The sequence below is a fragment of the Myotis daubentonii genome, chromosome 16 (assembly GCF_963259705.1).
Source record: "Myotis daubentonii chromosome 16, mMyoDau2.1, whole genome shotgun sequence".
Lineage (NCBI taxonomy): Eukaryota > Metazoa > Chordata > Mammalia > Chiroptera > Vespertilionidae > Myotis > Myotis daubentonii.
The window spans coordinates 17,094,084-17,121,167 of NC_081855.1; the positions used below are offsets into that span (position 1 = coordinate 17,094,084).

A 27,084-nucleotide genomic window follows, 5' to 3' on the forward strand; every position below is an offset into this window, starting at 1 on the left:
CCGCCCTCCTCGCGCCAAAGTACCCCCTTCTCGGGCTCCGCCCCGCCTCTTGCCGGTGCCTCTGGCCTCAGCGCAAGTGCCGGAAAGGATGCCAAACGTGGATTGCAGACTTCGGGGTACAACGTGCGGGGTCCAGCCCCGATCCCCGTCTGTCAACCCCCGTTCCATTTGGATCACGCGCCTTTCCCAAGTGAACCCCGCCCCCGGCCTGGTCCCGCACTTAGACGGAGCCACACCTTCCGTAGGCCCCACCGCTCGGCCCATTCATTCGAGGCCACGCCTCTGCCTCAAGGCCTCCCACTTCCCTGGCTTCTTTCCCCCGAGTAGCCGCTCGCCGGAGCCCTCGGGTCCTCTGTACGGCTTCCTCCTCAAACCCCAACATCCCACGGAGAAACGAGGCTGTCGTCACGGGTGTTTTATTGCACTGGACTCCAATACAATTCTTCCGCCTTTGTGGCTAGCACACTAGGTGTCTCCGGGGCCCCATCACACAACAAACTCAACCAGGGTCAGGGCTTGAGGGAGGTCCAGCCTCGGCCTGGGGTGCATTGTCAGCTTTGGTTCCTAGAGTCCCAATCCTCTCGCTAGCGGGGAAGAAGAGGAGGCCTTCTCAGTTGTCCAAGTTCATGAGTAGAGCGGTGCCCCTCTTGATCCAATGGTCAGACGTCATGGTGCCACACCGGAGGTCGATCCCGATGACAAAGGAGGCTCTGTCTGCGTTGCCTGCCCGGATGGTATAGTAGTAGCAAGGACAGGAGTACATACCTGAGGGAAAAGACAAGGAATCAGACCCCGGAGCCCCTGGGAGCCTGGGTGCAGGAGGGTTGCAGCAGAGGATGGGGTAGGCAGGTCTGAGGGAGTGCCCCACCCTTGGCGCTCTTCTTTCTACTCTCCGTAGGCCGGAAGTGGATGGTGGGCATGAGGCAGACAAGCTGCATGGGCTCTGCCTCCACCAAGCAGGAGCTCTTCCGGTCCCAGCCGGCACCCTCCAGGTACAGGCCTCGAACCCAGACACCATCCTGGGGAGACATGGGGACAGGTTATAGGAAGTCGAAACCGCTGATTGCCAGCACCCCTGACCTGCCCCCTCTCCTCCCTACTCAACCAACTGTTTCCCACCTTTGCTTCCAGCACCCTCCCCCACCATTCCCGCCTTTGCTCAGAGCCCCCAGCACATCTGGCGCCTACCTTGGGCGGATACACTAGGTTGCTGTCATCCACAGTGGAAACGATAAACTCCCAAGAGAGGCCGTCCACTGAGATCTGGGATTGAAGGTGAGAATAAGGGAGGACCCCCGAAAAGTAGAGTAACCGCATGTCCCCAGCATCCAATCCCTGTAACACTTCCCACGTGGCTCACGTTGTTTTGGCGAGCTGAAGACTGCAGTACAGCCGTGAGGAAGCCAGTGGGGAAGGTGAAGCCAGACAGCCAGAAGATCACAGGAGGCCGGGCGCGACTAGCCCACAGCTCAAACTGTTCCACGCGCAGGGCCAAGTCCCGGGTCCATGCAGCCAGTGGCTTCTGTGAGGGATATGCCTGGAGGAGGCAACAGCATGTGTTCATTCATTCACTTACGCACGCATTCAAGTCCTATTTGAAGCATTTGGAGCAGATGTGAGAAGATCGTGTGATGCCAGCCCCTGCTCCCCAACTGAAGTTGGGTAAAGCACTCCAAAAGCCAACCCCCAGAAAAGAAGCATAAAATGACAACTATTAACAACAATAGCAACAGCAATAGTAACCAGTCACCATTAATAAAGCACCTACTCAGTGCTAGGCACAGTACTGGGAATCCTTGAAACATCCTTGGAGAAGTTAATAACTTGCCCTGAGTCAGATTCTAAGTTAATATCTCACGCCAAGTCAGTCGGAGAATGGCAGATTTCAACTGGAACTCCTGCCTCCAAAGCCCAGGCTTACTGCGTTTTGCTCCATGCCTACCAAGAACCAGGAGGTGAGGGCACAGGGAGGAGAGGAGAGCTCAGTGTTGGAGTAGGATCAACAGTGGTGTGATCTTGCCTTTCCCCAGAGTGGAGGGACGTGGGCATCGAAGATACAATTGAAAATCTCTTCCAGGCTTGTAGACATGACGATGAGACCCTGAATGCCCCTTTCCAGATCCGTCAGTGAGAACCTGGACGGACAGGGTGGAGGGTTACAGATGGGATGGGCCTGCAAGACTCCTCCTAGGCAGGAGGTGAAGGCTTTTCTCTCCCCCCCCCCCACCCCCCACAGTCTGCAGAGCCCGTCTCCATCTCACAGCATGGTCTCCATAAGCTTGTTGTATCTCTGGATCTCCTGCAGAAGGACTACATTGAGAGGGGAGGGGTCCAGAGCCAGCAGTTTTCGGGTCCCCTCATAGTCGATCATTTCAGGGATCTTCTGTTTCACATCAGCGGCCAACTCAAGGACCTGGTGAGGCAGGAGCTCTGAGCGCAGCCTCTCTGATGGCTTTCCCTCCCCAGGTGTCTGTCTGTTCTTACCTTCTCTTCTCGGCTCTGGCCTCCAACCCTGGAGGGTGTAATCTGGGGTTGCAGGGAAAGCAGAGTCTCAAAAAGAGTCCGTGCCTCAGTGATCTGGGAGGCCACATCTGCATTGGGGTGCTGGCCGAAGGCCTCAGGGGGGTCCATGCCAGGCAACATGCTGATGTACTCCTTGTAAGAAGCCAGGCTCCCATCTTTGGGGATGAAATAAGTCTCCAGTACTGACAACCTGGAGAGCCACAGCATCATTATCACATGGTGAGGACGCCGGGTTTTCAATGCCAGGCCAGGATCCCAGTCCCTACGCATGTCCCATTTGCCCAACTCTCTGTTCTTGCTCTTCCTCCCAATCCTCCACACTCTGCCTTCTTCCAATCTCACATTCTCTCCTCAGACACTCCCCCTCCCCTCTGCCACCTGGTGTCTCCGTGTCTGCTGGCCCTGTTCAGTGCCCCCGCCCCTCACCGGTAGAAGGGGGTTGACAGAGACTGTTCACAGAAATAGTCATTGATGTAGGTGGTGAGCAGGCGCCGGTCCCAGTCATCCGTGACGTGCCCACCGTAGTTGATGCCGGCAATGAGGTACTTGAGCGCATCCCAGGGTGTTTCCTCATACTCATCCAGATAGAGGCTCAGCAAGTTCTCTGACACCTGTGTGTGGTCCCGGCCCAAACCCCCACACAGTTACTGTAGGAACTCTTCCAGTGGGGCTCCTTTTTTTTTTTTTTCTTTTTTTAATTTTCCAATGGAGCTTTAACACAGACTTTTTGTAAGTGGATTTTCCTGCAGGGGAGCCATGAGGCCAAAAGGACAGGAAGATAGGGCTGGGATGAGGGACCCCTGGTTAGAACAAACCTCGAAGTCGGAGTCATTGAAGCCATAGATAATGTTCCAGCCCAGCTGCAGGAACTTTTTGCGTTCGAGTAACACAGAGTGGAAGAAGCAGAGAGCAAACAGCAGCTTCTTATACTTGGCAGGCTTGGAGCAGCGGGAAAACTGTGGTTCTGTCATCAGTTGGTAAAGACGGGTCATGTTGGCCTTTAGGCCCTGGGGACAGTGAAGCACAGAGAAGGGACGGCATCACCGAGCTCGGCTCTGCCACCAGCACCACAGTGTACAGCTGTGGAGGTGCTCGCTGCACAGGGGCCTGGCTGAGGGCTGAGGGGAGGCTGAAATCTAGTCCTCGATCTGCACGCCAACATGTGCACTCAGTCGCAGCGCTGGTGCCTCTCTCTCACTCACATACGGCACTGTATGGGCTAGTGGCAGCCCTACCTTCTTGTTCCCTCACTTTTGAACCTCTCAGGCACAGTGCTCTCAAGGATGGATTGGCCCACGCAATTTGGAAGTACCAGAAAATAGGAACAAAGACCAAGATATACATACAACTTTTAGTGAACAAAAATGTGCACTATATTATGTGCAAAGAGTCAGTGTAGATTAAAAGGGCCATAGTATATCATCAAGGAGGAACATTCTATGTGCTTGGCTTTATCAGGCTTCATGAATAAGCTGGGATTTGAGCTAAGTCTTACAAATGGGAAGAATATGACTAGACTGAGAGGAGAGCCCTGGTTTCCAGGAGATGGAAAGAACTGAAGGGAAGCCCTTGCTGGTTTGGCTCAGTGGATAGAGCGTCGGCCTTTGAACTGAAGGGTCCCAGGTTCAATCCCAGTCACGGGCACATGCCCGGGTTGCAGGCTTGATCCCTTCATCCCTAGTGGGGGGTGGAGGTGTGTGTGTGCAGAAGGCAGCCAATCAATGATTCTCTCTCATCATTGATGTTTCTATCTCTCTCTCCCTCTCCCTTCCCTCTGAAATCAATTAAAAAAAAAAAGTACCCCTTAAAAAAGAAAGAAAGAACTGAAGGGGAAAGGCACAAAGGGGAGAATAAGTGAGAAAATGAGTCTAACTGAAGTCAAGTGTAAGTGCTCAGGTCGGGTAAGAAGGGCCATTAACAGATGGAGGTACAATAAGAATGACAGTTTGAGCCACTTGGACTTGATTCACCGGGCGTCATGGAGGCATTTGCTGTCTTGAGTAGAACATTGATATGTTGAAACAGTGTCTTAAGAAGACTCTATGATGGACAGAATGGAGGAGTGAAAACTGAAGAATATTGGAAGTAAGAACAAAATATGATTTTTAAGTGCATTTATAATAACAAAATATGTAAAGTATGAATAAAACTAATAAAAATGTACACATATTTATAGAGAAAATTATAAAACTTATTGAACTAAAGAATAAATGGAGAGACATACTATTCCCATGGATTGGGAGGCTCAATATCCTACAGATGTCAAATTTCTTCCAAATTGGTCAATAGGATTTTTTGTGTGGAATTTAACAAGCTAATTCCAAAATTTATGTTGGAGAGTAGCATAAAGAAAAATAAGGTACGGAGACTTGCCTTACCAGCTACCAAGAATTATAGAGCTATATGGTAAGTAAGACAGTGTACAGTGATCCCAATATAAACAGCTTGATCAAGTAAAAAAATTAAGGCCCCAGAAAAACATATATATACAGAGAAACATGACCTAAGGCTGAGCAGACACATTGCAGATCAGAAGGGTAATTGTGGGCTATTCAATAATAGTACTGGGAGAATTGGTTATCCATGTGGAAAAATATTAGACATTTACCTTATTCCACACTCACAAAATAGATTTGAAGTGACTGAAAACCTATATGAAAAAGTCAAATTACAAAATTGTTTTCAAGAGATGTATAAGAGAGTGCCTTTATAACCTTGGAGAAAGCAAAGATTTCTTGAACAAGACATAGGTGCACAGCTCTGCCATTGTGGCCCAATGGTGGAGCATGGACCTATGAACCAGGAGGTCATGGTTCGATTCCCAGTCAGGGCACATGCCTGGGTTGCAGGCTCAGTCCCCATCTTTCTCATTATTGACGTCTCTCTCTCCTCCCTCCTTCATCTCTGAAGTCAATAAGAATATATTTTAAAAAATAATTTCCAAATAAAACATTTAAAAATACTGGTTTGGCTCAGAGGATAGAGCAGCGTCGGCCTGCAGACTGAAGGGTCTCAGGTTTGATTTCAGTCAAGGGCACATGCCTGGGTTGCAGGCTCAATCCCCAGTAGGGGGCATGCAGGAGGCAGCCATTCAATGATTCTCTCTCATCATTGATGTTTCTATCTCTCTCTCCCTCTCCCTTCCTCTCTAAATTCAATTTAAAAAATATTTTTAAAAACTTAAAAATACTGGCTTCTTTGTCAGCTTCCAAAAAAAAAAATCCAGTTGCACCAAGTAAGCCCTGAGTGTCCTACCTCTGCTGAAGACTTGGTAGATCAGTGTGAAGATGTCAGGGAGGGCCTGCCTTTCACAGAAAGCACTCCCAGGCAAAACCAGATGGACACTCTCCCCTCCGAGCCACTACACAGGCCATGTTAATACGGGTTTTTATCTTGACCAAAATCAATGAAAAGCTACTAAAATAGTTTAAGCAGGGGGTAAATGGGTGGGATGTAGCAATGTGATCAGATTTTGTCAATTAAAAAATGAAATATTGCCATTTGAGACAATATGGACTAACCGGGAGAGTATTATGCTAAGTGAAATACATCAGAAAAGGACAAGAACTATAGTATTCCACTCGTGTATCAGATATAGAACAAAAAGTAACAGACAAAACAAAAATAAATCAGATACAGACAACATGGTCAGATTTTAAAGGATCACTATGGGTGCATTCAATGGTGACCTTGTAATATTGGAGATAAAAGTTTCAATAGAATTGGAAAGAAGGAAGGAGGAAAGGGCTGGGAGCACGGCAAATGTGACCTTAGGGAGAGAATGTATGGAAATCTTGGGAGACAGGAAGGTCCTGTGGACTATTTACTCTTCAGCGCCTCATTTTCCTATCTGTAAAATGGGTTAATAGCACTTACCTGATAGGGGGTGTGTGTGTATTTAATGAATTAATAAATGTACATCAATTAGAACAATGCCTGGCACATAATAACAATAAAAAATCAGATATTACTATTATGTTCTAAGAATTTAGCACAAAATTTCCTACAGGACAGTAACATCAAAATGTGTTGTTGTTGAGGGTAAGTAAGCCCTGTCTCCGATGCTAGCAGAAGGAAAGGCCGCCAGATGGAATAGCTGATGCTGGCTTTCTGCAGCCGCCCCTACCTTTGGGGGTTCTGTGGTCATCTTGATGCTGGCCTGTAAGATTGAGATAGGGAACTCCGGGTGGGGACTGGAGCTGAGCCAGAGGCGGAAGGAAGGGTGCGGATCCTCCACCTGCAGTCGTTCTATCAGTTTGTCCAGATTAGGCATCCACGACAGTGACAGGTGGCAGTTAGCCAGGAACACCCAGTGTCCTGCAGGGAGACACCGGATTCAGTGGGACCCACTGCCTAAGCCCCATCTGTCCCCACACTCTCCATCTCATTGTATGTGTGTGGGAGGGGATGTCAAAATGCGCAGGTCTGCCACTCCGGGGACCTTCTGGGAAAGTGGGAGCTGTGGTTATGGTAGTGTGATCAAGGCTGGAGGCTCTGGTGAGTGGGACCAGGGCCAAGGATGGGGGGAGAAGAACAAGAATGCACTGACCCTGATACATGCCCTCCCGGAGGAGCCGAGCAGCAATGGGGGCCTGGCCCTGGCCCAGGGACAGGGAGTGGAAACGCTGAGCCATGCCTGTGTGCTCTGCCAGCTGGAGCAGGGCACTGGTGGGGTCCACACCCGGGGACAGGATGAACACCAGGGGGGTTCGTGGGGTTGAATCTTCCATCACCTGCCAGGAGCACAGGGTATGGCCTCAGCAGAAGGCCATGCAACGTGAGTGGGAGAAAGAGATGGAAGGAATGCATGTGGTAGACTGTGGGGGGGGGGGGGACCCAGGGATGAGGTGGGCGATGTGGGCAAGGAAACCAAACCGCTGACCAGCTTCATGTTCAGGACAGGCGGTTCGATGAAGCGGGAGCCAAGGTTGGAGACGATGAAGGACGTAACACAGAACGCCACGCGGTCCTGGCGGAGGGAGCGCACGATCAGCATCCGCTGCATCTCGTTGCAGGCGTTGTCCCACTCACCTGGGGAGGAGGTGCGGTGTTGCAGGGAGAGTCTGGGAGAGCAGGGAATCTGAACAAAGAGGCACCTGCAGGGAATGCTCTGCCAGGACGCAGCTGGCTGAGGGGAGCTTGAGAGAAGGGCTAGAGAATAAAGGGACGGGCACACACGGGGCTGAACGGAGGGAGGGAGAAAAGCAGGGGGGGGGGGGCCCACACGCCGGGGCACCTGGCAGCACGGCCTTCTCCGGGGTGGAGTTGGTGTACCACTGGTGCCAGTCACGAGGATACTGTTCAAAGGAGTTCATGAGCCCGTGGAAGTTGGTCAGTTTGTCTAGCTCCGTGATGTTATCCCAGTAGGCATCTGCGAGCCAGCTAGTACATGGGTTGTCCATTTGGCCCTCCCGATCCAGAACCTGGGGGAGGGAGACAGGAGAAAGGACTGACCAGGAGCACCTCCCCAAAGAGTTGCCTTTTTAAAAAAAAATGGACAAAGACGACTCTTGCATGAAACAGAATGAAAAAATGAACACAGGAATCCAAGATGGATTGGACTCCACCTGTATTAGGGGAATAAGTGTGGGGGTTTAAGTCTCTCAGACACTGTGCAGGGATCGCGGTTCAAATTTAGGGAGCTTGCGCCCTCTGGTGGTTGCCTCTCACTTTGTGTTACCAACTGGTAGCCTCACCCTCTGGAGAAGCTCAATCTGTTAGTTCATTCATTTGTTCACTCTCTTTCACAAATATTTCTTATTCACCACCTGTAAGTTCTTTAAGCACGTGGGATACATCACTGGACAAAAAGGACAAATTTCTCTGCCCGTAAGGAGGTTTTCTTCCAATGTGGGAGGGCAGATAATGAACCAAAACGTGAGTAGGTTATCTAGTATAGCAAAGATTTTCCCGGTGCCATGAAAACAGAGACCAAGCTGAGGAAGATAAGGAGGACTGAAGTCCTGGGCGGCAGTCTGAAGCATGAACTGAGAAAGTCAAGGAGGTCTTCACAAGGTGCGATTTGAATCAAATATTGGAGACGGTGAGAAAGAGGGCAAGAAGGCATGTACACCTGAGGGTGTCGTTTTCTGGGAACAGGAACCGCCAGTGCGAAAGGCCCTAAGTGGGACATTCTGGTCACAGACAGCAAGGAGGCCTGTGCAGCTGGAGTGGGTGGTCTGAGGAGCTGGACGGTGGGAGATGACGTCAGTAATGAGCATCCATTTTAAAAGAATCTCTCTGGTCTCTATGTTGAGAGTCCAGGGGTGGGGGAGTGTTGGAAGATTATTGCTAAAACCCACGAGAGGCGAAGTAAAGGTGTCAAGGCAAACGAAACTGTTGTCCAGAGGATGAGCGGATGACTAGCCCAGGGAAACGTGGTACCGGTGTCTGTCAGTTTCAGGGCCCATGTAAGGGTCGTGTGGGTGTTTCTCTTCAGCCAGGTTCAGCTGCACGGGCCACACGGGGACAGTGGAGCTGGATCTAACCAGAGTGGCAGTTTTGCCAAGTAAATGCAACACCGAGGGCAGGGTGGGGGAAGGGGCAGAGGTGCCTGCAAGGAAAACTGTGTCCCGGTGACCATGCTGCAGGCTGGGGAAGGCGTGGCTTGAGAGGCAATGAAAGAGTTGCAAGGTCATACCAAGCAGTGGGTCACAGGTAAGAGGGGCCCCCAAGTCCCACCTGTAATGTGAGAAGGGGGCGCACTGCAAGCCACTGCCATAGCCCGAAGGAGCTTGCCGTGCCCCTGCTCCTGGCAGCTCTCGGCTCCCTCGCTGGAGACGGGGGCCTTACCCTCTGGGTCTGGAGGCTTCTTCAGACTTGCCACCATCCCCAACCTTGACCGCTCCGCCCTCGGATGTGCCCTCTATCCAACTCACCACACCCCCACGCAGAAAGAAGTTGTACTCATCCATGTTGAGCTTGCCAGAAGTTTCCAGGATTTTGGCACACATCTGAAAACTGAATAGTAGCTTGTGGCGCTCAAAAAGGGTGCGGCAGGTGTACCTGGGAGAAGGGGACAGGGAGGGTGGAGGAGGACACTCAATATGAACACCTACTGAGCAAACATCATACAATCAGAGTCTTACTCAGAAGGACCCTCATCAGCATCTAATTCAAACCTCCTATAAACAGCCAAGCACTTGGACCTAGAGAGAGAGCACATGATTTTCCCAGAGCTCACTGGTAAAAACAATCATTTGTTTCTATTAAAAACACCCAGCATTGCCCTGGCAGGTGCTGCTCAGTGGTTAGCGTGTCGGCCAGCAGACTGAAGGGTCTTGAGTTCGATTCCCTGACAAGGGCACATCCCTGGGTTGTGGGTTAGATCCCCACCTCAGTTGGGACGCGTTCGGAAGGCAACCAACCGATGTGTCCCTCTCATTTCAATGTTTCCCTCTCTCCCTCTCCCTTCCTCAGTCCCTTCCACTTTCTCTAAAAAGTCAATGGCAAAAATATCTTTGGGTGAAGATTAAACACACACACACACACACACCCCAAACACTGACTGGGCCCTTCCTATGTGCCAAGCACTCTTCCAGGTCCTGAAGACACAAATATGAATGTGCCAGAGTGTCTGTCCTGGAGGGAATCGGGTGGTGTGAAAAGGGCAGGTGGATGAGAGAGGCCACTGATTGTGCAAGGATGTGATGGGTTCTATACGGGTGACAGTGCCATTAAGAGGTCACAGGATCGGGGCACCCACCATGCCTGGTGGACAAGGGAAGTATCTTGGGGAAGTTGCCCTGGGGTGCAGCAGAGTTATCGAGGGATGCAGAAGAGGAAGAGAAGGGAGGATCCAGGGAGAGCTCAGAGTAGAAGCAAATGTAGACAAGGGGTGGGGAGCAGGCGTGGAAGGCAGTGGGCATGCTCAGGCATCCAGCGGAAGGTGGGGAAGCGGGAAGCTGAGGGGCGGGTGGAGGGCAGGTCACGAAAGGCTCCCCCGTTTCAGCCAGGAGCGGCATGGTCAGATTTGTGTTTGGAAGGCTCTCACGGACGCTACAAGAGGACAGATCGGAGAGAGACAAAGTTAGACGCAGGATGCCCTGTTAGGAGATGGTTGTGCAATTCAGGAAGAAAGATCATGAAGGTCTGAACTAAAGTGCAGGTGTAGCCATGGGGAGAATTGGGAGGGAACAGTTTGCAGAAAGATTCACGAGCAAAACCTGGTGACTGATCTGAGAGGAGAAGAGTCAAGGAGAACGTTCACTCTTCCACTTTCTGGGCGGGGTGACTGGGAAGTGAATGCTGATGCCAGTTAGGGGTGAGGGCCTTGAAAAGGGGAGATAATGAGTTTGACCTAAAACAAGCTGAACTTGAAGGGTCTGTGGGGTGTCTATGTAGAGAAGTCAAGTACCTTGTTACTCAGTGTGACCCATAGACCAGGAGCATTAGACATACAGGACCCCAACTTACTAAATCTTAATCTGTATTTAACAAGATTCACTGTGCTCTATAAGCACATTACTATCTGAGAAGTGCTGGTATAGTAGACAGTTGTACACCCAAGTCCAACTCTCAAGGGAGAGCTAAAGATATAACACTGAGCAGTTAGCCCACAGGTGATGGTTGGACCATGACAATGGATAAGCTACCCAGAAAGGAGTATGGGGAGGAGAGCAGGGGACCAATATGATGGCCTGAGAAAGCACCAGGGCAGAACTAGCAGGAAGTGTCGGTGTTCGAGTCAGTCACTTGGCCTCCTGCCTAGGGCATGTAGGGAGGAGCCTCAGACCTGTAGACAGCATAGGTGTGGTATTCATTCAGGTAGTCAATGCGGTCCTCCAGCTTGTTGCTGCGATGGCTCTTATCAATGCTGAGGATAAAGAGGCTGATGTAGGCATCCAGCGAGAATTGGTACATGGGGTCGATGCGGCCCATGTCATTGAGCACGAAGAACAGGACTGATGCCCGCTGGGCACATGGACGGTAAGCCTGCAGAGAGGGCAGAGTCAGGGGCCATAGAGGGACATGCCAGGTGGCAGGGGCTCAGGGATGGAAGGTTCCTCAGGCCAAGATTATTAGAATTTTATCTTGACGGCTGGTGGGGGCTGGGCTGGAGGGCACAGGAGCTCACCTCACGGGCCAAGTCAATGTTGATCTCCGTGGTTTCGCTGGTCTCCAGCTGCTCAGTCACCTCCGTGGCGGTTAACTTGGAGGTCTGCAGGGTGTTCACCAGCTGCACATCATCTAGCAGGGAGCCTGTGGCCTCATTCAGCAGCCTGGAGGGAAGCCAAGGGGCACATGGATGGAGCGGGCAGGGACTAGTCGTGCCAGTGAGTGGACCAGTGGAGGGTGGAGGCAAGGTCTCACCGAAGGATCTCATCCTCCAGCTCCTTGAGCTTTTTCTTGCCAGCAGCGATATTGATGACGAGCGAATCCTTCTGCTCCTCCAACTCAGGACGCTCCTTCCGGACCACAATGCCCAGGAGTTGGGCCTCCAGGCCCTGGAAGCACACCAGGACTCAGGGTGAGAATGTCACTCCAGTGGCCTTCACCTTTGGCACCCCTTTACACCTCCAAGCCCCTTAGACCTGCCCAACACAATCTTAGCCTTTTTCTTGACCCTGCTGGACCCCACAGCCCTGCCTGCTTCACCCTAGTTCAGGCTAAGCATCAGCCCCGCCTACCTGCTCTTTGACTGCAAAGTTGACAATGGTGGTCTTGGCTGATGTCTCTGGGCTGTAGTGGGGGTTGGAGAGCTTGGTGGTGATGTAGAAACGAAAATTGGGATTGTATTCTACCTCCTTATCTCCAATGCGAATCAGCAGCCGACCACCTGTACCCACAGGAGGGTCAAGGGCAAGGACTCCATGTGACCAGGTGTGGGCTGACCCATTCTTTCCCCTACCAGCATCCAGTGGCAGTGACTCAGCCTGTCCTAATGGACCCAGCCCAGGGCAGTCTGAATAGAGGGACAGATACTAGTAAATAAAGGACACAGCCAAAGAGCCAGCCTTTTCCTCCCCAGTGTCCCACTTGGCTGGTCCTTGGGATCTGTCCCACAGTCCAACCACACAGTAAGTCTGGGCCCTGACCAATTCGAGCTACAGATTTGTTGAGCACGGTGTTGAGTGTGGGGTCCAGATATTCCTGCACATTCTGGAGCAGCACTGGGTATCCAAACTGGATGGCGTTTTCTAGGACTCGAAGGTAATCGGTCATCTGCAGGTCAATGATCTGAAGGCCCTAGAGAGCAAGAAAAAAGATGGAAGAAACACTGAGGGACTCATAGGGGAAAACGGCCCAAGGGTAGGACTCAGGAAGAGACAGGCATGGGAAGAGCTCCTAAGGCAGCGGTTCTCAACCTGTGGGTCGCCAACCTGTGGGTCGCGACCCCTTTGGGGGTCGAACGACCCTTTCACAGGGGTGCCTAAGACCATCGGAAAACACATATATAATTACATATTGTTTTTGTGATTAATCACTATGCTTTAATTATGTTCAATTTGTAACAATGAAAATACATCCTGCATATCAGATATTTACATTATGATTCATAACAGTAGCAAAATTACAGTTATGAAGTAGCAACGAGAATCATTTTATGGTTGGGGGTCCCCACAACATGAGGAGCTGTATTAAAGGGTGAGAACCGCCGTCCTAAGGGGATACAACCAGCCCCCAGCCTTATACCTGGTTTCCTTCCATGTTCTTGATCCACTTCAAGGCCTGGGCCTGAGGATCAATCATCAGTGCCCACCTGAAGGAGGGAGCATCCGTCAGGAGACAGGCTCTGCGCTTACTCCTCCTCATGCTCCCGGCAGCATCCTTACCTGTTGCCACGGGTGACGATGATGCCATTCTCAGTGGAGAAGGCATCTGAGGGCAACCCTTGGATGTTCCAGTCCCGAACTTTGGTAGGGTTGGACAGGAAATCATCAAAGGTGAAGCGAGGTGAGCAAGGAACCTGAAGCTCCCAAATCTGTGTAGGGAAGAGCCCCAGATTTCAGTGTGGAGATCTGAGCTCAGCAACCCTGCCCTTTTCTGATATCTCTTATTACTCCCAAAGGCCCTGGTCTCAGAGCCCAAGACCTCCCTCATCATGCCTGGGTCTCACCTTCCTGATCCAGATCTGGTTGACAATCTCATCCCGGTAGTTGGTCAGGAAGGGTCCCATGTAGGACAGGAAGGCAGCTGCCAGGAGACAGTCACCCACCAAGTAGCCCAGGTCCTCTTCCAAGCCCTGGAGGACAGGAGGGGAGGGTAAGCCTGTCAGAGCCCCCACCACTGGGAGAGACGGGAATGCTTTGAAGGCACTCTCCTCTGAACACTATCTGGATTAAAGAGATTATTTCCCTCTCCTAAACCTTTGTGCCCTGAGAACCCTAACCTGGTTCTAATTACTTTTCAGTTCCCCATCTTTGACAGCAATTCTGTTTACATTCTGGTGATAAGGCCTAACTCTTTCATGACACCAGGAGCTCACTGAAGGTAGAGAGACAAGATGCGCCCTGTTTCTCTCCAGCCAATGTGCTGTAAAAGGGTCTTGTGTGTGCTTTGTAGCTCTGCCTAAACATAGAAGCAGATCCCTAATGGTACAAAAAATCTCTCCTCTCACTCTTCTCACCAAACGTGAGGAAAGGGAGGGGAAGAGCTCCCATGCCCTATTTTTGGATGTCCCTATACCCAGCTGTCCCTATTTCCCCTGACTGTCCCTTAACCTAAAGGGGATGGGAGCTCTTGGAACTAGTTGGCAGGGAGGAGGGAGAGCCAGGTGGTACATTTGATCTCACCTTTACTGTCTCCTCCCATCGGGCCTTCTCGCCAGCCAACCCAGACACCAACATCCCGGCTCGCTCCAGCTTCATCTCCATCTCCTTGGACTTCATGCGAAGGTCCTCTTTTTGTGCCAGCTTCTCATCGTACTGCTTCTTCAGCATATCCAGCTTCTCAGCCACCTGGGAGTAATCAGAGCTAGGAATCAAACACAGGGCTTGGGGCCAGGATGTTCTGGATTCAAATCACCAATCTGCTATTTTGTGGCTGCATGATCTTGGGTAAATTGATCTCTTCCAGTCTTGGTTTTCTCCTGTGCAAAATAAGAATGATAACACCTGCCCTATAGGGCTGTTGTAAGGAGAGAAAGAAGACAAAATATGTGTGAGGAGTTTTCTTTTCCTCCCCTCCACCACTCTTTCCTTGAGCCCAGAAATTACTTAGTAATGAAACTCAAAGCTGGGTAGGAGACAGACCTCTTGTAGCATAAGAAATGACACAGATGTGCTGGCAAGAGAGGATCGGAGCGCGCAAAAATGATTGCCACTCCGTCCCAGGAGCCATACCCAAGACGTGATCTTGAGAGAAAAAGAAAAAGCTAGAAACGAGCTCAGGAATTGTTGGAGAGAAAAAGAGGAGTCCACTCAAGGACAAGACCCAGGTCCCAGGTCCCACGCCAGAGACAGGGACCTGGGAAGAGCTTTACCTGTGAGAGAAACCTCCCTCAATTCATCACCACCCTCTGGGCTCTCCTGAGGTTGAAATACATCACTTAAATCTGAAGTAGAGGACTGATCTAGCCTTTTCTAGGGCCTGGTATTCGCCTGACAGGCGAATAATAATTGTGTGTTTTTGTTTGTTTGTTTGTTTGGTGTTTTAAAAATATTACTGACTTCAGAGAGGAAGGGAGGGAGAGAGAGAAACAACAATGATGAGAGGGAATCATTGATCAGCTGCCTCCTGCATGCCCCACACTGGGGATGAAGCCTGAAACCTGGGCATGTGCCCTGACCAGAATCGAAAGGTGACCTCCTGGTTCACAGGTCAATGCTCAACCACTGAGCCATGCCAGCAGGGAATAATTGTTTTTAAAAGCTGCAAAATAATCTTGTGTATGATTTAACCATTATTTTATATAACAAGTCTTCTACTGATAGACATTTGTGTCTTGCCAACATTTTCTATTAATGCTGCAATGAATGTCCTTGTAGGGGAATAAGCACATGTTGATGCAACTTATTTTTTATTTTAATTTTGTTTACTTTGTGAATAAGCAACTTAAAAATTCAAAAGACATAAGGTCATGAGAAGTCTGCGTCCCAACCCTGCTCTCCATCCACCCACTCTCTTCTCAAGATATCCAATGTGACATGTTGCTTGACTATTCTTCCAGGGCCATTGTCTCCATACACAAGTGTATTCTACACTGTTGTTCCCTGGATTATCAATTTTAGACTCTTTATATTGACTTTATGCTATGATAAATGACGATTTAATCTCTTATGCCTACACATCACCACCCTTTCCTCTTTATTCCTAATAGCTTTAGTTCTACTGGTTACCCTTATAACTTTAAACGACACATCGAAACCTCGTTTTGTAATATCTGCGAAAGCATTGCCTGATCTCTCCCTCAGCCCACCACCGGCATTCACCTCCCGACTATGTTAGCTGTGCTTCTGTTTTTACATTGTCGAAGTTAACAGCATTCCCACTCAGAACCCACAGTCTTCTGTGCTTTGTCATTGGGTTGATTATAAAGATCAAACACCAGCAACAGCATCGACATATGGCCTGGGCTGGTGCCCAGTGTGAACTGGTGGCTGGCTGCGTTGCTTGTGGCTAAGGCACACTCTGATAGGCCACTGTGCATGTTGAACTGGTTGTTAAATATTTTTCTGTTCCTGCTGATTGCACATTTGCTCTTTAGAAATCCTTGTTGGTTGGATTGTGTCTGTTATAGCTTTCTTATGTTTTAGACTTTTTATTTTTTTTAAAAATATATTTTATTGATTTTTTTTTACAGAGAGGGAGGGAGAGAGATAGAGAGTTAGAAACATCGATCAGCTGCCTCCTACACACCTCCCACTGGGGATGTGCCAACAACCAAGGTACATGCCCTTGACCGGAATCGAACCTGGGACCTTTCAGTCCGCAGGCCGACGCTCTATCCACTGAGCCAAACCGGTTAGGGGTAGACTTTTTATTTTTGTTTTATATTCCTTGACTCTATCTTCCCACCCTTCTATTGAATGACTGTCATTTGATCATTTTAAAATTTCCCTGAATCTTTCTTTTTCTCTGTTTGAACTCTTCCTCTTCTCATCTTATTTTTGTTTTGTGGATGTCATTTCTTCCTTAGGTTCACTTTTGAAGTTCTTCTCTATAACCTGAAGAATCTCGAGATTTAGTTTTTCTTCAAGGTTCACATTTTGTTAAAATTTTTAATCTTGGTGGTTCCCTTGCAGGTCTTTACACACCCTTTCTCCAGGGGAGGTGTGTGACTGATCTGATTGGTAACACTGGAGAGAATCAACTGGGAGTGCTCAACGGAGCTCAGGCTCTTTCCTTCCTTTCAGGAGTGAGCACAAGTTCCACTCTGCCCGCCCACAACGCCTGAGACCCGCTCAATCGTCTGAATACAGGGTCACTACTAGTGGGGCCAACTTGCCCACAGATGTTAGCCACATTCTCCAACTTAAAAGTAGTATTTTGGACTTTTTATTTCTTAACTTGTTTAAAACCCACGCATAGAAGAAGGCTGCTAATTCTTGGACCCAATCAAGAGTATATTTGCAGACCAGAAAACCTATTAAGGAGCTTTGGGTTTGCCAAAAACGGTTTGGCTCAGTGGATAGAGCATTGGCCTGAGAACTGCAAGGTCCCAGATTCGATTCCGGTCAAGGGCACATGCCTGGGTTGTGGGCTCAATCCCCAGTGGGGGACTTGTAGGAGGCAGCTGACCCATGATTCTCTGTCATCATGGATGTTTCTATCCAGTGGTTCTCAACCTGTGGGTCGTGACCCCTTTGGCGGTCAAACGACCCTTTCACAGGGGTCGCCTAAGACCATCCTGCATATCAGATATTTACGTTACGATTCATAACAGTAGCAACATTACAGTTATGAAGTAGCAATAAAAATAATTTTATGGTTGGGTCACAGCATGAGGAACGGTATTTAAAGGGCCAGAAGGTTGAGAACCACTGTTTCTATCTCTCACCCTCTTCCTTCCTCTCTGAAATCAATAAAAAATAAAAAATAAAAAAAAAAAAGCAGCAGCTTTGGGTGGGGCTCATGAGCAGCCTTTGAGGTTTGGGCAGGTGTTTTGACTTGGGTGATTAGAGGTTCATGTTAGGCCTGTAGGTTTTTACTCTTGTGTGGTTGACTTTTAACTAATCTTGCCTGGGTGAAAGGCTTTAAGCCGATCCTGAATTATTCTGACCTTGGCAGATGACTGTGTCTTTGTCCATAGGTGAATGGCTGTTCCTACAGAAGCAGGACTGTTTAAAATAGTGGCAAAAGAAAGATGTGGGCTTCAAGGATGGCCTTCACAAGGTATAGCGGTGGTCTCAGGATAAAGGCTGCTATAGCTACAACACTAATATTGCCGACGAGGTTAAAGTGGGGTTAGATTGTTTTTAGCACTGATGGACAGAATATCAGATTTTTTTTCCTCATTAAACTTTGTTTTAATGGGTCTCAAAATTCTGTGACTGATTTTTTGGTAAAGTTGTTTCCATTTAAAAGTACTTTTTAAAAAAAAACTAATAAACTAAAAACCTGCCACACACACATAAAAACCAAATGGTCCACAAAACATTCTCCTTTCTGAAAGTTTTACGACGCATTAATCATTAATCCGTCTTTTACTGTTCAACTTAAATGGCCAGTTGAGACCAACAGTTCTGAGGCCTTTCTTCCACCGCCGAGTAAGACGGGGGTGGCAGGTGTTGGGGGGAATGCGTTTAGCTCTCTGGGCAGACGTGGTGACTTTGCCAGCTCCAGCTGCCCTCTTGTCCAAGGCTTTGATGACACCCACCGCAGCTGTCTGTCATGTCACGAACAGCAACACGGCCCAGAGGGTCAGGGAAGCTCTCAACACACATGAACTTCCCAGGAGCCATACCAACAATGGCAGCATTACCCAAATCTCAAAATCTTTGGACCATCTTCCAGCTTTTTCCCAGAATGACGATCGATCTTCTCCTTCAGCTCAGCAAATTTGCCAGCAACGTGAGGGGTGACAACCCAGCACAGGTGTGTATCCAGCACTGATTTGGCCTGGATGGTTCAGGGTAATCAACTGAGCTGTGACGCCAGCTGCTTCCGATAGTGGGTTATTATTGCTGTCACCAGACACATTGCCCTAATGAACATCTTTGACAGGCATGGTTGTTGTTGTTTTAATATGTTAAGGGGTATGTTAAGTTCTTTTTAAATTTTTTTAAAATATATTTTTATTGATTTCAGAGAGGAAGGGAGAGGGAGAGAGAGATAGAAACATCAATGATGAGACAGAATCATTGATTGGCTGTCTCCTGCACACCCGCTACTGGAGATTGAGCCTGCAACCTGGGCATATGCCCTTGACAGGAATCAAACCTGGGAACCTTCAGTAAACAGGCGACGCTCTATCCACTGAGTCTAACTGACTAGGGAAACAGACATGTTCTTGACATTGAAGCCCAAATTGTCCCCGGGAAGAGCTTTCCTTAAAGCTTCACGGTGCATTTCAACAGGCTTCCCGTCAGTTGTGACACTGACTGGAGCGAAGTCGCCACCTGCCGGGTTTGAGAGCACCAGTCTCCACTCGGCCCACAGGGAAGGACCCAGGCCACCAGTTCCGCAGACACCACGGAGGGAAGCTGCAGGGGCTTGTCAGTTGGACCAGTTGGTGGCAGGATGCAATCCAGAGCGTCAAGCAGCGTGGTTCCACTGGCATCGCCATCTTTATGGGCAACTTTCCATCCCCTGAACCAAGCATGTTAGCACTTGGCTCCAGCATGTCGTCGCCGTTCCAACCAGAAACTGGCACAAACGCTACTGTGTCAGGGTTGTAGCCAATTTTCTTAATACGGGTGCTGACTTCCTAAACAATTTCCTCATATCTCTCCTGGCCATAGGGGGGCTCAGTGGAATTCATTTTGTTAACAGCAACAATCAGCTGCTTCATACCCGGTGTGCAAGCCAGACGGGCGTGCTCACGGGCCTGCCCATTCTTGGAGATGCCTGCTTCACATTCACCAACACCAGCAGCAACCATCAGGATAGCATAAGCAGCCTGAGATGTGCCTGTAACCATTTACAGCTAGAACCTGTAGTACACACAAAACCTAATGCCTTGCCAGTAAAAAACAATGCTTTTTTTAATATAGACTCTGTGTCCTGAGACATCAACGATGGTCACATAAAACTTGCTGGTCTCAGATTTCCACAGGGAGATATTAGTGGTGACACACATTCACGTTTAGCTTTCAGTTTATCCAAGACCCAGGCACACTTGAAGGAGCCCTTCCCCATCTCAGCAGTCTCCTTCTCAGATTTTTCAATGGTTCTTTTGTCAATCCCACCACACTTGTCAATCAGAGGGCCAGCAGCGGTAGACTTGTCGGAACCTACGTGTCCAATGACGACGATGTTGATATGAGGCTTGTCCTTTCCCATTTTGGCTTTTAGTTGTGGTGTTTACGACACCTAGGTTCTGGCGGCAAACCCACTGTGAAAAAGAGAATATTAGGCCTTTTAACTGGCAAGGCATTAGGTTTTGTGGGTCTACAGGTTCTAGCTTTACGTGGTTATTGCCAGGCCTGGGTAGACAGCACTGGATCAGCTGTCCTGTTATTCAACTTCTACTCCAGGCTAAGGAGGCAGTTATGAAGAGACGAGCCTGGAATCCGTGTGGCTTGTCCACAGGCAGATGGGCTGGAACTATTGTTCTGGCTGCGATTTCAGGTGGTGCAGGGAGGGTAGCAGGCATGCAGGTATTACCTACAACTGAAGGGACCCTCCCTGAACAACTCAGGGGATTCACAGAGAAGCAAAGCCGTGCCTTGGCACACAAATGGCAGAGACTCGCTCCCCCAAGGCTCCAGGGCACGGGCCTCAGCAGCAGCAGCAGCAGCAGCTCCAGCTCAGGAATCTGCTGACGGTGATACTCCAGTTAGAATACGCGTGGGGACGAGCTGAAACCTTCCCTGAAAGGCAGTTTTCAAAGACCTCAGCAATCCCACAAAGAAAGCAGCAATATTAGCCACTGTGGTACAGGGCTGACCGTACCTGCTCACAACCCAGAGCGGGGAACCCCGAGCTCAAGGGGGAGCTGAAATTGAAAGGATATACACAGGGTGACCATCTGGAGTGATGAAAAGTTCCGGAACAAGATAATGGTGACAGCTGCACAACATGGTGAATGTAGTTCATGCCACTGGCTTGTACACTTTACAATGGTTACAATGGTAAATTTTATGTGTATTTTACCACAATAACCCCCTCCTCCAAAAAAAGCAGATATGCACATGTGTATTTCCAACACCCCCTGTGCAGGAAATGCTCAGTGACTGCATTAGAGCTCTCACATGAGTCTCTGGTTAGAAGTTTCTCCCAGTTTAGTGATGTTCACGGGTCATGGTTTCCAGATAACTGACATTCTGGTGATGCTAAAACAAAGATTTTCTCCATGTATCCTCATTCCTAAAAATACCACTGAGTTTCCACTCTGGTCTTTGGGGCAAAAATGACTGGTTTTCTGGGACGTAATTTTATGTGGAAGCCATGAGTGCCTGACTGACTCCGTGAATTCGAGCGATGCTCCTGAGAGACTTGAATTTGACCGAGTGCGGCCTCTGAGGTCCTACAGGAACACGTCATTCCCAGGGAGTGACAGGCCTGATTGTAAGTAAGGAGCCGGGGACCGATCCTGAGAACCCCTCTTGTGGAGACCGAGCGGAATAAGAAACTGGGAGGATGGGTTGGGGACTTTAACTTAAGAATGTTGGCCTCTAGACTTTTAACTCATAAAATCAAGATAATTTGATTTCAGACTTTAATTTACTTGGACTTTAGTTTACAAAGATTTAATCTCTGAAATCTAATTTCTCCCTGAGGGTTATATTCAAATTTGTGGAATTTGTGTACTATTGTTATTGTAGCATTTAATGCTATCATTTAATCTTACTCCATAACCTCCAATATACTATGTTGAAATGTGATATAGCTTGGAGTGGGAAAGAGGAAAGAAAGTGAATTTTCAACCTTGAGTCAACAATTGCCTTGAAGTAGATTAAGATTCTGTCTAGACCCATTTGAGAGCCTCTAGGGCAATTTCTAACCAGTGGTTCCTAACCCTTGTTGCCTGTCAGAATCAGGCCTATGACACATACATTTTCAGGGCCCCAAACAAGTGAACAAGGATTTAAACTGCTTACTCAAGATTCGGATTGATAGGCCCATCAGCTCTCTGGCCCTAGAGCGATGTACAGGCTTCCCACCTCTGGCTGGCTCTGACGAGAAGCCTTTCGAAATGCTGATTTCCAGGCTCTGAGAATCACTGAGGACCAAAGATTTGTACGTACTTGGCCGGTGGTGGAGCCCAGCCTCAGCACAGTGCTCTCTGCGAGTGGGTGGGAAAGGGTGCCGGATACTGAGCATGTGCATTTGGCTCTTACATGTCAAGGCCTATGTCACAGTAACAAAGGAGAAGTGTTGGCCCCCTCTGTTTACTCTTATCAAGTAGGGCTTCTCAAGAGGCCTCACATCAGGCGCTCTATAAATATTTGTCTAATGAATGGTATTGCTGGCAGCTGACCCCAGAGGACCCATGTTTTTGTTTGTTTGTTTGTTTGTTTGTTTTAATTTATTTTATTGATTTTTTACAGAGAGGAAGGGAGAGAGATAGAGAGTTAGAAACATCGATGAGAGAGAAACATCGATCAACTGCCTCCTGCACACACCCTACTGGGGATGTGCCCGCAACCAAGGTACATGCCCTTGACCGGAATCGAACCTGGGACCCTTGAGTCCGCAGGCCAACGCTCTAGCCACTGAGCCAAACCGGCTAGGGCTAGAGGACCCATATTTTACATATAAAGGAAACAATCGCTAATTATTTGGCCCAGGATACGATTCACCCAGAGGTGAAAAACCTTTCCAAATAGATCGCCACACCTGTGATTACTCATCTGTGAAAAAGAGAGTAAAAGAGGGAAGGTCTCATGTGAGGCAGGAAAGGGGCAGTGGGGGAGGGTGTGCAGGCAGAAGCCCGCCTGCCCAGCTGGTTGATTCTGCACAAACAGAATCAGAAGAGGCTTCAAGGGCAGCTTCTCTCCCAAAAGCAAAGATGCTACAACAGGAAAAGACTGGGATGACTGCGGTAGCAATGGCCTTGGAGTCAGGAAATGCAGGTTCTAGCCCAGGTCTGTCAGTTATGAGCCAGTCACTTAATCTCACTAACCCTTGGGCTCCTCAGTCGATTTGAGGATGTTGGACCCGGACCTGGCTTTTTCCATAGTTGGTTTTGGTTAAAACATTTTGAAACAGTATCACCAGCTTCGGTTACATGAAATTTTAAAACTTCTATATAGTTCAAGATAGCATCAGCAAAGTTTGAGGACACGTGTAGATCAAGAAATTGGAATCAATGAACATGCCCATCAAAAAGGAAATGGTTAAGTAAATGATGGTATAGCCATCCACTGGAATATCATGCAGTGGTAAAGGAGAGCAGAAACTCTTTATGTATCAATATGGAACAATCTTCAATGTATAGACAAATAAAAAAGGAAGGTGCAGAACAGTATATATAATGTAAAAGATTTAAAAATATATATATTTGTTTATATGTGCATAGAACACCCCTGGATGGATAAACAGGAATTTGTAACATTGGTTGCTTTCTAGGGAAGGGAGCTGGTAGATAGCAAGCAGAAGGTAGGAGGGAGACTTCTTATTGGATACTCTTTTATACATTTTGAATTTTAAACCATGTGATTGTATTGCCTATTAAATCAATGATAGAAAAATTAAATGATAGGCTAGAAGAGTTTTGAACTCGATAATAGCACTCTACCTTCTGCCTTGCTTGAGAATTATTTGTGCACATACCTTACAGGAAATCACCTATTGGGTTATCTAAACTGTTCACAGTAAGTAAGCGCCTCTACTTCTGGGACAACACTGTCCCTCCTACGTATTCGCTCAGGCACCCTCAGTCCACAGCCTTCTGGTCCATAGCAGTGATGTCGACACTCTTGCCCTATTCCGCATCCCCCTTCCCAGCAAAGACCGATCTGCCATACAGATTTCATCAGTTAATATCTCAGGGCCCATGGTCAAGGCCATGACAGAGACAGGCAACTCCCAAGTCAGTTTTGCAAGGACTCCTCAAGGGACAGTGCCCTCTGTGCCTTTGTAACCTTCTGCAGTCGGCTTAGCTTTCTTAGCCAGAGGCAGCCCATCTAAACAGGGCACAGAGTGGGAGGCAGACCGGAAGGGAGAGGGGGAAAGAATTAGATGGGGAGAGATGAATAGTAACGAAGCATCCCTGAAAGCAGGAGAGGGCCACAGCAGCAAAGACTGGCATGAGGCTCACCTCCCGCAGCTTCTCCTGGGCCTCCGCCAGCGCTGCTTGCTTCTCCTGAAGCTGGGCCAGTGCAGCGTTCATTCGGATCCGCTTGGGCTCCACCACCCGGTACAGCCGCCCGTACATCTGCAGGGACAGCCAGGCGGTGGGGTCGCCCACCCACCCACTAACCCACCAGCGGTCCCTTCCTTCCCACCTGGGTCTTCCATTCCCCCAGCTTTCTCCTATGTGCATCCCCCTCTTCCCAGGCCTCTTCCCCCCCCCCCCCACTCCTGCTTACCTCCATGGCCCGCACCCACATGCAGAGGGACTTGGCAGCGAGTGAGACGCGGCCAATGATGTCAGGCTGGAAGTCGGGCTGGGCGCAGTAGGCCCCGATCTTCTTCAGAACCTTATCTGAGATATTGTCTTTATCAAAGTTGATCAGTGATTTGATGAAGTTCTGTTCCCCTGTGGGATGCAAATCAGGGCCTCAGCGAGAAGGCCTAACGCCACCCTCATTGTCCAGTTGCATCTCCACTGCTTAGGCCTGTTTTCCCTCCACTCAGCGCCCAAAGCCAGAATAACTGACATCAGCCCATGTCCCTGCTGCTGACCTCGCTCCCTCCTCTAGACCCTCACAGGCCCAGGACCCCCCACCATCTTCCAGCCTCGTTTCCCATCACTTACCACGAACAATCTCACCCGAACCATCACTCTCTCAAGCTTGCAGGCTATATTCTACCAAGAGACATATAAGAGCCAAATGTGCCTTGTACCAGAACTCAAAGCAGAGAAAACCACAAGAATGAAACAGCAAGACTCTTGGTTTTGATTCTTGCCCTTTTGGGAGGTGGAGGGGAAGCCATTCCTGCCCCTGGATTTTGAGATATATTCCTATATCTTTATAACAATTTCTCTTTTTGCTTAATTTGAGTTGTTTTCTGTGACTTACAACCAAAGAATCTTCACTGATATTTATGTCTTTTCTTTTCCACCACCCTGTATGCTCTCGGGGAAAGCACAACGCCTCATTCATCTCTGTCCCTCCGAGTGCCTGGCACACAGCAGATGATGATAATAAATGCTGGGTGGATTGGTGCTCATTATCGCCTGGTTCTCTAGCTTACCTAGCTGCCTCTTGGACTCTGCCCAAGTGGGCTCATTGCCTCGAAGAATCATGACTGCTTGCATCACTATCTCCACTTGGGCGGGGGGCCGTCCATAAGACTTGATCTCTCCTATGTCCTTCTTGTTCAGAGACTCCAAAGCCTGGGGGGAAAGGATTCACTTAGGGCACAGGGCCAAAGTCAACTCAGGTGGCAAGACAGGTCCTTTATGGGGACAGAACCCAGCTCTTCCTCCCCCTCCCCCAGGGACTTGGAGACTCTTTCCTGGGTCTTCCCTCTCCAATACCCGCATGGCCTCTTCCAGGGCTGGCAATGCCTCTTCAAGATCCTTCTGGGCATTGTCAGCCAGTGCCTGGCACTTGACCTCCTCAATTGCAATCTTCTCACTATGGGCTGTGACGGCCTAGGAAGGAAAAGAGGATGAGGGGTTTGTCTTCGCCGTGGGCAGAGGTGGGGGTGACGATGTTGGAGGTAACAAGGAAAGAAATGCTACAACAGTTTTGAGGAATGGAACATGCATCCCGACAGAGTAACTGAGAGAGACCGGAAGTCTGCCTGGTGAGCACTGGGAGGAGAGGGGCTTGAGGGGGCAGGATACTGCCGGGGCCCCCACCTTCTGCTGCTCATCCGCTTCCCGCTTCTGCTGCACAATGATGACCAGGTACTCCTCGCACTGTTTCTGGAACTCGGCCACCTTTTTCTTGGCATCCTCCAGCTCCACAGACATCATCTCCACCTTTTCCCTCGTCTCATCGATCTTAAACAATCCTGTCCGCAGCTTATTGGCCTGGTCCAGCAGCTCCTGCCGCTTCTCTGCCAGCAGCCTGGGGGACAAAGGCGAGCACGGTGCTGCAGTGCGTGGAGAGGCTGGACTCCCAGAAAGGGGAGGGGGGGTTCCCTAGGCCAGCGGTTCTCAACCTGTGGGTCGCGACCCCTTTGGGGTCGAACGACCCTTTCACAGGGATCGCCTAAGATCATCGGAAAACACATATATAATTACATATTGTTTTGTGATGAATCACTATGCTTTAATTATGTCCAATTTGTAACAATGAAAATACATCCTGCCTATCAGATATTTACATTACGATTCATAACAGTAGCAAAATTACAGTTATGAAGTAACAACGAAAATAATTTTATGGTTGGGGGTCACCACACCATGAGGAACTGTATTAAAGGGTCGCGGCGTTAGGAAGGTTGAGAACCACTGCCCTAGACAGTCTCACTTCCCAGAGTGTCTCAGCTCCCTGTCTTCCTTTCTGTTGCCACCACACTCTGGTCAGGTTTTTATTCTTTCCTTCCTGGATCATAGCCAACGGCTTCCCAACTGGACTTCGTGCTTCCAGACTCTCATCCCTCCGATTTATTCTACCTCTCAGCTTGCTGGTCATCGTTTTCACCACCCCATGTCCCTCCCTGGGAATCTGCCTCTGTCCCCCAGGGGGCGGCAGGCAGGGGGGCTGCATGAACTAGAAAAAACCTGCCCAGAGAGGGTGGCCATCTTTGTCTCTAGCCTGTTTTTTTCATGTGGGAATGAGTGTGGGCTCAGTATTGCCAAAATTTCTGATTTTCAGAGAGAAGTTGAAAAATCTGGATTTTTCTAAGGCTCCCGAGTTTTAAATGTTGGCACCTCATTCAAAAAGTTTTAACATTGTCCAAGCCATAAAAACTGTCCATGCAGGATTGTTTTCTGGACTAAATAAGAAAATGCATGTAGAGGGCTTAGCATGGTAACCGGCAAATAGTAAACGCAATGTAAGCCTATGATCCCGGGAAGGCAAGGACTTGCCTTTGTTAGCTGGTATATTGTAAGTATCTAGAATAGTGCCTGGCACATAGTAGGTGCTCAACAATACATATTTAATTAAGGACTAAATGTTGACTATCATTATTATTACAAATGGCATTTTCTTCCCTTTGATTAAAATACTGAATCCAATAAATGAGTGTTGTAGGTTTTTTTTTTTTTACATGTCTCTTATATCCTTCAAAACAAATTATTGTTGTGTTAGGCACATAAAAATACTCAATACACCTTAATAAATAAATATGTAATTCTTGGGAATGGTGGAAAGTCTAGAAGATATTAAAGGCAGAGAGGACAGGACGGGTGTATATATTATGGGTAAAGTGGCAGTGTCACCATTGTAT

General features: G+C 48.8%; 1 protein-coding gene across 1 annotated transcript in view; it reads right to left on the reverse strand.

Moving 5' to 3' along the window:
* Positions 1 to 610: 610 nt before the first annotated feature.
* Positions 611 to 27,084, reverse strand: part of DNAH2 (dynein axonemal heavy chain 2) — a 107,495-nt gene continuing 81,021 nt past the window's right edge. Inside the window, exons 60-87 of the mRNA XM_059668738.1 lie at positions 25,544 to 25,754; positions 25,217 to 25,333; positions 24,931 to 25,072; positions 24,102 to 24,271; positions 23,831 to 23,947; positions 14,259 to 14,423; positions 13,583 to 13,708; positions 13,299 to 13,447; positions 13,159 to 13,225; positions 12,561 to 12,711; positions 12,153 to 12,301; positions 11,836 to 11,969; positions 11,600 to 11,744; positions 11,258 to 11,457; positions 9,402 to 9,528; positions 7,760 to 7,946; positions 7,406 to 7,554; positions 7,073 to 7,256; positions 6,650 to 6,840; positions 3,339 to 3,530; positions 2,950 to 3,134; positions 2,485 to 2,713; positions 2,262 to 2,413; positions 2,021 to 2,135; positions 1,361 to 1,537; positions 1,189 to 1,263; positions 869 to 1,019; positions 611 to 765 (exon numbers count right to left, since the gene is read on the reverse strand). Coding sequence (XP_059524721.1) covers positions 611 to 765; positions 869 to 1,019; positions 1,189 to 1,263; positions 1,361 to 1,537; positions 2,021 to 2,135; positions 2,262 to 2,413; positions 2,485 to 2,713; positions 2,950 to 3,134; positions 3,339 to 3,530; positions 6,650 to 6,840; positions 7,073 to 7,256; positions 7,406 to 7,554; positions 7,760 to 7,946; positions 9,402 to 9,528; positions 11,258 to 11,457; positions 11,600 to 11,744; positions 11,836 to 11,969; positions 12,153 to 12,301; positions 12,561 to 12,711; positions 13,159 to 13,225; positions 13,299 to 13,447; positions 13,583 to 13,708; positions 14,259 to 14,423; positions 23,831 to 23,947; positions 24,102 to 24,271; positions 24,931 to 25,072; positions 25,217 to 25,333; positions 25,544 to 25,754 — 4,312 coding nt within the window. The remainder of the gene's footprint in view (positions 766 to 868; positions 1,020 to 1,188; positions 1,264 to 1,360; positions 1,538 to 2,020; positions 2,136 to 2,261; positions 2,414 to 2,484; positions 2,714 to 2,949; positions 3,135 to 3,338; positions 3,531 to 6,649; positions 6,841 to 7,072; positions 7,257 to 7,405; positions 7,555 to 7,759; positions 7,947 to 9,401; positions 9,529 to 11,257; positions 11,458 to 11,599; positions 11,745 to 11,835; positions 11,970 to 12,152; positions 12,302 to 12,560; positions 12,712 to 13,158; positions 13,226 to 13,298; positions 13,448 to 13,582; positions 13,709 to 14,258; positions 14,424 to 23,830; positions 23,948 to 24,101; positions 24,272 to 24,930; positions 25,073 to 25,216; positions 25,334 to 25,543; positions 25,755 to 27,084) is intronic.